The sequence below is a fragment of the Ursus americanus genome, chromosome 23 (genome assembly GCF_024610735.1).
Source record: "Ursus americanus isolate L20-20 chromosome 23, mUrsAme1.1.p, whole genome shotgun sequence".
NCBI lineage: Eukaryota > Metazoa > Chordata > Mammalia > Carnivora > Ursidae > Ursus > Ursus americanus.
Window position 1 is genome coordinate 44,867,286 of NC_142149.1, and position 10,335 is coordinate 44,877,620.

The 10,335-nt window shown below is 40.1% G+C and overlaps 1 protein-coding gene across 1 annotated transcript; it reads right to left on the reverse strand.

Annotated features, from left to right (window-relative positions):
* Positions 1-4,561: 4,561 nt before the first annotated feature.
* Positions 4,562-5,491, reverse strand: LOC123777151 (olfactory receptor 1A1-like). The gene has a single exon (XM_045773635.2). The coding sequence runs from the start codon at positions 5,489-5,491 to the stop codon at positions 4,562-4,564; it is 930 nt and encodes a 309-aa protein (XP_045629591.2).
* Positions 5,492-10,335: the final 4,844 nt, after the last annotated feature.

Consider the following 10,335-nt stretch of genomic DNA (forward strand, 5'->3'; position numbering starts at 1 on the left):
TAAAGATTTTATTTATTTGACAGAGATAGAGACAGCCAGCGACAGAGGGAACACAAGCAGGGGGAGTGGGAGAGGAAGAAGCAGGCTCACAGTGGAGGAGCCTGATGTGGGGCTCGATCCCATAACGCCAGGATCACGCCCTGAGCCGAAGGCAGACACTCAACCACTGTGCCACCCAGGCGCCCCAGAAATTGATTTCTTAAACAGGCCAATTAATTATGAAGAAATTGAGTCAGTGATAAACAACCTTCCAAATAACAAAACTCCAGGCCCGGACGGTTTTCCTGGGGAATTCTACCAAACATTCAAAGAAGAAATAATACCTATTCTCCTAAAGCTATTTCAAAAAATAGAAACAGAAGGCAAGCTACCAAACTCATTCTATGAGGCCAATATTACCTTGATCCCCAAACCAGGCAAAGACCCCCTCAAAAAGGAGAATTATAGACCGATTTCCCTAATGAATATGGACACCAAAATCCTCAACAAGATACTTGCTAATAGAATCCAACAGTTCATTAAAAGGATTATCCATCACAATCAAGTGGGATTCATACCTGGGATGCAAGCGTGGTTCAATATTCACAAATCAATCAGCGTGATACATCATATCAACAAGAAAAGACTCAGGAACCATATGATCCTCTCAATCGATGCCGAAAAAGCATTTGACAAAATACAGCATCCTTTCCTGATTAAAACCCTTCAGAGTGTAGGAATAGAAGGTACATTTCTCAATCTCATGAAAGCCATCCATGAAAAGCCTACTGCAAATATTATTCTCAATGGGGAAAAGCTGGATGCCTTTCCCTTAGGATCAGGAACTCGACAAAGATGCCAACTCTCGCCACTATTATTCAACATAGTACTAGAAGTCCTTGCAACAGCAATCGGACGACAAAAAGGGATCAAAGGTATTGAAATCAGCAAAGAAGAAGTCAAAATGTTTCTCTTTGCAGATGACATGATACTCTATATGGAAAACCCAAAAGAAGCCACTCCCAAACTATTAGAAGTTATAGAGCTATTCAGTAACGTGGCGGGATACAAAATCAATGCTCAGAAATCAGTTGCATTTCTGTACACGAATAACGAGACCGAAGAAAGAGAAATTAGGGAATCCATCCCATTTACAATAGCACCAAAAACCATACGTTACCTTGGAATTAACTTAACCAGAGACGTAAAGGACCTATATTCTAGAAACTATAAATCACTCTTGAAAGACATTGAGGAAGACATAAAAAGATGGAAAGATATTCCATGCTCATGGATCGGAAGAATTAACATAGTTAAAATGTCCATGCTACCCAGAGCAATCTACACTTTCAATGCTATCCCGATCAAAATACCGAGGACATTTTTCAAAGAACTGGAACAAATAGTCCTTACATTTGTATGGAAACAGAAAAGGCCCCGAATCTCCAAGGAACTGTTGAAAAGGAAAAACAAAGCTGGGGGCATCACAATGCCGGATTTCGAGCTGTACTACAAAGCTGTGATCACAAAGACAGCATGGTACTGGCACAAAAACAGACACATAGACCAATGGAACAGAATAGAGAACCCAGAAATGGACCCTTGGCTCTTTGGGCAACTAATATTTGATAAAGCAGGAAAAAACATCCGGTGGGAAAAAGACAGTCTCTTCAATAAATGATGCTGGGAAAATTGGACAGCTACATACAAAAGAATGAAGCTTGACCACTATCTCACACCATACACAAAAATACACTCCAAGTGGATGAAAGACCTCGATGTGAGACAGGAATCCATCAAAATTCTAGAGGAGAACATAGGCAGCAACCTCTACGACATCAGCCAAAGCAACGTTTTTCATGATACATCCCCAAAGGCAAGAGAAACAAAAGATAAAATGAATTTATGGGACTTCATCAAGATTAAAAGTTTCTGCACAGCCAAGGAAACAGAAAAACTAAGAGGCAGCCCACGGAATGGGAGAATACATTTGCAAATGACACTACAGATAAAGGACTGGTATCCAAGATCTACAAAGAACTTCTCAAACTCAATACACGAGAAACAAATAAACAAATCAAAAAATGGTCAGAAGATATGAACAGACAATTTTCCAATGAAGACATACAAATGGCTAACAGACACATGAAAAAATGTTCAAAATCATTAGCCATCAAGGAAATTCAAATCAAAACCACACTGAGATACCACCTTACGCCAGTTAGAATGGCAAAAATAGACAAGGCAAGAAACAACAATTGTTGGAGAGGATGTGGAGAAAGGGGATCCCTCCTACATTGTTGGTGGGAATGCAAGTAGGTACAGCCACTCTGGAAAACAGTGTGGAGGTCCCTTACAAAGTTAAAAATTGAGCTACCCTATGATCCAGCCATTGCACTACTGGGTGTTTACCCCAAAGATACAGACGTAGTGAAGAGAAGGGCCATATGCACCCCAATGTTCATAGCAGCAATGTCCACAATAGCTAAATCGTGGAAGGAGCAAGATGCCCTTCAACAGATGACTGGATTAAGAAGTTGTGGTCCATATATACGATGGAATATTACTCAGCTATCAGAAAGAACGAGTTCTCAACATTTGCTACAACATGGACGGCACTGGAGGAGATAATGCTAAGTGAAATAAGTCAAGCAGAGAAAGGCAACTATCGTATGATTTCTCTCATCTATGTAACATAAGAAATAGGAAGATCGGTAGGGGAAGAAAGGGATAAATAAAGGGGGGGTAATCAGAAGGGGGAATGAAACATGAGAGACTATGGACTATGAGAAACAAATTGAGGGCCTCAGAGTGGAGGGGTGTGGGGGAGTGGGATAGACCGGTGATGGGTAGTAAGGAGGGCACGTATTGCATGGTGCACTGGGTGTTATACACAACTAATGAATCATCGAGCCTTACATCGGAAACCGGGGATGTACTGTATGGTGACTAACATAATATAATAAAAAATCATTAAAAAAATAAACATACTATTGCAGGATTCATTTATTCATTTCATACAAATTTATTAAATAATTACTATATGTCAGCACTGTCTAAGTACTGAATATACAACAGTGAACAAAACAGATCCCAAATCTTCATACTCTCACGGGGGAGAGACAGGCAATACATTTATAGAACATTTTCATTGGCCAACTTTGAAAATTCACTACGTGAAATACCTCCATTTCCTCCGTTTTGGTCAGTCATTGACACAGATTCACATGCATTTGTAATCAAATCCTTTTAGGCTGAAAAGAAGATAATTGGCATAGTTCTCATCCTTGGTGACTTAGAGACGCTGAACGCATTAAATGGTGAATAATGTCATCTTCCAACATCCAAGTTCTTTCAACATGGACAGCTAGCTGACAATGTGAATTATCTACAGAAAATAATAATTTTATATTTTCACTGGCAGTTAAAAATGGTAGATAATAAAACAGCTTGCACACTGTTCTAAGATACCCTCAATTCACCTGTTGCACATGTAACCCTGGTTGGAAATATGATATTTAGGGACAATCACTTACGTATTATAATATTTTGAGAGAGTTTTATAATTTCCTCATGAACTGAATCAAATCATAGGTTGTGGGGTTCCTTGATGGGTATTTAGTGACCTGCTGGATTAACTATCTCTGTTTAGGAAATATCACCTGCATGTCAGGGCTGATCATCCAGAATCAAAGTCTCATCTTCCCTGGGCCATACTGGAGTAACAAGAGCACATCATTTTCAATATTCCTCTTTTTTCTTCATTTGGCACCCCGAGTTATAAATAGTGATGAATAATTTTGTAATAATAACTTTATTTCATGCTATTATTAAATCAGAATATTTATTATGTTAAGATGCAATAGTTCCATTGGTGCATATCATTTTATTAAATTCTAGGGAGAATCTTATGCTCTTTTGAAACAGTCTAGTTTAAGCAACAATGCATAAGAACAAAAATATCTACCTAGGTCATTTCCTTTAAAGATTCGGCTGGATGGGTAAATAAAATCTAGTCTGATTATATCTGTCTTTGTCAGATTAAAATTCAGAGAGTGATATTTTTATTTGTGCAACTCACTTTCCACTGAGAATCATTGGGAACACTTTTTATGGACAAGACTTCGAGAGGTACAGTGATGTTTTAAGACAGTTCTTGCCCTCAGAGGCTTGTAAGCATAGTAGGGGTAATTAGCATAATAGTAAAACAATTAACATTTGAATAGTGATTTATAGCCTTTAAATCATGGGCTCTTGTGATCCTCACACCTTGTGACCATAGTGGGACAGATATTATTCCTAATATGTTCATGTAGAAGCAGAGCTTCAGACCTTCTGAATTTTATTCTGATTATCAGTAGCTTATCTGGGACATGAAGCCAATATTCCTGTGCTGCCAAAAGTACAATAATGTGTACAAAATGATAATTTCATAAGAGGTATCATAAGATTTCATAGAAGAGGAATTACTAGCTAGGAAGAACAAAGTTGGTTTCTTGGTGGAGGAGAACATTGGAGCTGGATATTCAAGTGCATCCTAATTGGTGACTCCAATCGACTCTCTAATATGACCTCACATTGGTTATGAGGAGAGTCTCTTGCTGAAGAGTTTCCCCAGGGCAGCCTTCATGTCTCGGTTTCTCAGACTGTAGATGAAAGGATTTAACATGGGGGTCACTGCCATGTACATCACAGTTATCACTGCATCCTTCAGGCTGTAACTAGACAGAGGGCGGAAATACATGCCCATGACTGTGCCATAATACAGAGAAACAACCGTGAGGTGGGAACCACAGGTGGAGAAGGCTTTGAGCACACCCTTGGTGGATGGAACCCGTAAGACTGTGGAAAAGACATGAATATAGGAGATGATGATGCATAGTAATGGCACAGAGAAAATACCAGCCCCTAGGTACATCACCTTCACATTAAAATGGATATCAGAACAGGAGAGTTTGAGTAAAGGGATAGTGTCACAGTAGAAGTTGGCTACTTCCTTGTTGCCACAGAAAGACAGACCAGCTGTGAGCAGAGTGTGGGGGAGGGCGTTGGCATTTCCAACCACCCAGGACCCAACAACTAGGAGGACACAAATCCGTGGCCTTATAATTGTTGTGTAATGAAGTGGGCGGCTGATGGCCACAGCACGGTCATATGCCATTGCAGCCAGCATATAGCTATCTGTGTTACCCAAGGCAATCATAAAATACAACTGTGTTAGGCATCCCCCAAAGGAGATGGCTTTGCAGCCTAAAACATGGTTGGCCAGCATTTTAGGGATGGTTACAGAGGAGAAGAGGATGTCAACAAAGGAGAGATTGGCAAGGAAAAAGTACATGGGGTTGTGAAGGCGAATGTCAGAGTGAATGGCCAAGATGATGAGCAGGTTTCCAATCAATGTGATGGGGTAAATGAACAGGAAGAGGACGAAGAAGATGTCTTCCTGGTCCTGCTGACCAGTAACTCCCAGGAGGATGAACTCCAGGGTAGAGGATTGGTTGTCTTCCCTCATGGCTCCTTTGTTAAGAAAGGGGGAGAGGAATCCAGAAATATTAGTGAAGTTACTGTAATGATCTTCCTTATCCATCAGTTTTGGTTCAAGTGACCAGCAATCTCTATGAAGCATTTACAGAATCCAGAGATAGCCAACATTTTGGGCAATTATCCTTGTTGATCAGTGGGGCTGATCAACAATTAGCCCTTCACACTCATGTCTAAGAAGTGAGCAATCTATGAATCAAAGATGCCTATCCTCCTCCATCCCAGAACCATCCCTCAAACACCTAGGATTTAATAAATTAACACATACTTTTTATATTGTATGTGCTAGATACTTTGCTAGGCTTATGGAAAAATGTGTGCAAAATACAATTTTTAATCCACTTATTCAACATGTAAGACATTGTGTTCTCAGAGACTTTACAATATAATGGAAAAGCCAAACGTCACATTCTAATTTTATTGCACTTGACAAGGAAAGGGCAGCATTTTGGAAACTTTGGCAAAATACACCGGTGCAAAGGATGTGTGATTACAAGGACAAGCCATGAACTTCAGAATTGTTCCAATGACCAGCTAATAGTGATCCCAGAGCCCAGGAAGTAGCAGGTGTCTACACTGACATTGGATGATTGTAAGTCACCAGGATCACTGGATTTATGTCCCAGCAAAAACAAGCCTAGTGAATTTTCTCCCCAAATGTCTCCTTTTCTAAGAAGAATTTCACCACCTGCTTTGATGGGGTGTATGTCTTTGGAGAACTCTCCAATATCGATAATCACACAGATTTTCTCTTCCTTTCCTTTATTATTTCTTTTGTTGAGTCATCCAACTCCCTAGTCATTTCAACTAGTGCTTAGTGAACTCTTGGGCTATATACAGATATAGATATATATACAGAAGCTTGATCTCTCTTTCCCCTATTTCTACATGCAGCATCTTGCCAACATGTCTGTCCAAACACTATACTCTGCACTCCAAGCTAAGAAGTTTGCAAGCTTATTTGAAAAGGAAAAACCATACTTTGTTTATTTTAATAACCCCAGAGAGACTATTGTGGAAAATTATGTGCACTCAATATTTTTTTGGGTTAAATCAGGTTTATATTCTGGGCTCCCCACATGTGAGAGGTTCAGAAGCACACTCAGCCAGTGTATCCCTCACTTCTACATCTGATCTTGTTGATTGTTCATTTAAAATAATTCTTACATAATTCAGATTTTCTGCTTATGGTTTTGGAGCCCCAGCTTAGATCATCATTTTCTGCCTGAAGTATTGTAATGCTCCCGTAACTGCTTGCATACAGATTCTCTCCTCCTTGATTCACTTGAATTCTGAGGCATACTAATGATGGCAGAGACTGCTAGCTGTGATCCAAAGCCCTGTTGTTCTCTTCTTCCTGGACACATGATTAAATTACATTTTCCAGGTTCCCTTGCACTGAGGTGTGTTCATGTGACTGAGTTTTGGCCTATCCATCCTAACCCATGTGTTCCAGTCCTGTGCTTCCTCCCACTAGATGGAAATGGCCAGGAGGCTGAAGGGGTTGGTGGAGTCACATGGGAGAACGAGCCTGTGTTCCTAGTTCTCCACCTCCAGTGGAGCCATGCATCAGCAAGGATACCCACCAGGACTCTTCCGTAGGAGAGAAATAGACTTTATTCTGTTTAAACCATTATACATTTTGTGATCTATTTCTTATTGTAGTTCAGGACATCCTAAGTAATTCACTAATTTTTCTAAGGAGCACTCTACTCAATAATTAATTCAATCTATATTTATTCAACCACTAATTCCCAGTGTCTCCTATAGTGCCTGTGTGAATCATACATTGGGCACAGGGTTACAGTTTGCATTATATTTTCTCCAAATATGAGGTACTTTAAAAAGAATCTCTGTACCTAAAGGAATTTGGTTTTCTCTTTTGAAATGCCTTTCCCTATTTTCACACATGTAAGGGTTCAGAGGGTTCAAGAAAGCTAAAGGGCTAAGAGACTATGAATGGTTCATGTGGTCTGTAATGTTTCAGAGGTGGGCTTTTGGAAACATGGAGGATTAAGCTAATGTTGACAAGTCCCTCCAATTAAAACACATATGGAAATTCTAGATAACATTTAAAACTAAAAAAAAGAAAAAAAGAAAACACATGTAGCTAAACCTACAGGAAAGAAATGGGAATACCGAGGTATGAGAAAGAAGAAGAAAACCAGAAGAAGAGTTGTAAGCCATAGTTGATGCTGACCTTGAGAACGTGGGTTCCAGAGCCAAGGTTGAGTCCTAATGTTGCTACTACATCTCCGTGTGACTTTAGGCAATTCAATTCACCATTTTTTTTTTTTGCCTGATAAAATGACAACAATAATTCTACTTACCTTTTGGAGGTTTGGTGAGGGTCAAAGGAAATAATGCAGGTGGTGCAGTTGCTGGCTATCTATCCCTGATTTGTCACCAGATAATGACTCACTTCTCCAACATTCACAGCTCCTACCTAGGAGTCAGCTCAGATGCTGTCAAAAAGGGTTTTGGTCCTGTGGCCTTCACTCCTCTTCCACAAATGGGAAGTTCAGAGCCAGCTGCTGTAGCACTTGTTAACATTCCTCCTGGGTGGCGGGGGGCAGGCATGCTGCAGAAAGGGCCATGAGTAGGCCTGGAGAGCAGGTCTCTGATCCTCTGTACCTGAGGTGAAGGAGCTAGGACTGGGATGGTTTGGAAAGAAGAGCCTTGAGTTTCGTAATCATGGAGAAGGGGTGACTGTTCTAGATGGGGCATGAAGATGAGGACTCTAGCTTCTTCCTTAGGAAGCAAGGTGGTCATAGAATAGAGAAAATTAGGAGTTATTTACCAGGTTGTAACATCTCTTGAAACATGACTCCCTCAGGTCTCATTCTGGCCATAGTCAGAATAATTGTTGAGACTCATTACACACTCCTACAGCTGTGCCCTGAGGAGACAATGATTCTCAAGAGTAATCTTTCCCAGAGTTCTTTTCTAGAAGGAAGGATGGGCAAGAGGGTCTCCCAGAGAATGTGTCTGCAGGGTCCAAGTTCTGAGCTGACCTCTTGTAGCCACTTTGCTGGATTATGAGCCCCCATCCTCTGCTTCAGCACAACTTGGAATGTCTCCTTGGGTGCTGTGAAGGCTGCGGTACAATTGAGCAAAAGAAAGAATCAACCAAAGGAAACAGTAATGTATATATGTTGCAAACCATATATTTGGTAAGGGGTTAATATCCAAAACACTGGCAAACCATATATTTGTTTTCTTTAAATGTTTGTAAAAATTCACCAGTGAAGCTCTCAGGTCAGGGATTTTCTTTGTCGGGCAAATTTTGATTACCGATGTAATCGCCTTACTAGTTATATAGGTCTATTCGGATTGTTTCTTCATGATTTAATCTTGGCAGGTTGTGTGTTTCTAGGAATTGTGCATGTAATTGTTTAAAATACTCTTTTTTTTGATTTTCATATTTATTTTTATTTTTTATTTTTTAAAAATTTTTTTTGGTATATTATGTTAGTCACCATACAGTACATCCCCGGTTTCCGATGTAAAGTTCGATGATTCATTAGTTGCGTATAACACCCAGTGCACCATGCAATACGTGCTGTCCTTACTACCCATCACCGGTCTATCCCACTCCCCCACACCCATCCCCTCTGAGGCCCTCAGTTTGTTTCTCATAGTCCATAGTCTCTCATATTTCATTCCCCCTTCTGACTACCCCCCCTTTCTTTATCCCTTTTTTCCCCAACGATCTTCCTAGTTCTTATGTTCCATAGATGAGAGAAATCATATGATAATTGTCATTCTCTGCTTGACTTATTTCACTTAGCATTATCTCCTCCAGTGCCTTCCATGTTGCAGCAAATGTTGAGAACTTGTTCTTTCTGATAGCTCAGTAATATTCCATGTATATATGGACCACAACTTCTTAATCCAGTAGTCAGTTGAAGGGCATCTTGGCTCCTTCCACGATTTAGCTATTGTGGACAATGCTGCTACTAACATTGGGGTGCATATGGCCCTTCTCTTCACTACGTCTGTATCTTTGGGGTAAACACCCAGTAGTGCAATGCTGGATCATAGGGTAGCTCAATTTTTAACTTTTTATGGACCTCCACACTGTTTTCCAGAGTGGCTGCACCAACAATGTAGGAGGGATCCCCTTTCTCCACATCCTCTCCAACAATTGTTGTTTCTTGCCTTGTCTATTTTTGCCATTCTAACTGGTGTAAGGTGGTATCTCGGTGTGGTTTTGATTTGGATTTCCCTGATGGCTAATGATTTTGAACATTTTTTCATGTGTCTGTTAGCCATTTTTATGTTATCATTGGAAAAGTATCTGTTCATATCTTCTGCCCATTTTTTGATTTGATTATTTGTTTCTCGTGTATTGAGTTTGAGAAGTTCTTTGTAGATCTTGGATACCAGTCTTTTATCTGTAGTGTCATTTGCAAGTATATTCTCCCATTCCGTGGGCTTCCTCTTAGTTTTTTTGACTGTTTCCTTGGCTGTGCAGAGGCTTTTTATCTTGATGAAGTCCCATAAGTTCATTTTATCTTTTGTTTCTCTTGCCTTTGGAAACGTGTCATGAAAAAGGTTGCTTTGGCCGATGTCAAAGAGGTTGCTGCCTATTCCTCTAGAATTTTGATGGATTCCGGTCTCACATCAAGGTCTTTCATCCATATGGAGTTTATTTTTGTGTATGGTGTGAGATAGTGGTCAAGTTTCATTCTTTTGCATGTAGCTGTCCAATTTTCCCAGCACCATTTATTGAAGCGACTTTTTCCCACCAGATGTTTTTTCCTGCTTTGTCAAAGATTAGTTGCCCAAAGAGCCGAGGGTCCATTTCTGGCT

What these genes read in the sequence shown, in the direction of transcription:
- LOC123777151 (XM_045773635.2), bottom strand. Translation starts at nt 5,491, where the DNA reads ATGAGGGAAGACAACCAATCCTCTACCCTGGAGTTCATCCTCCTGGGA.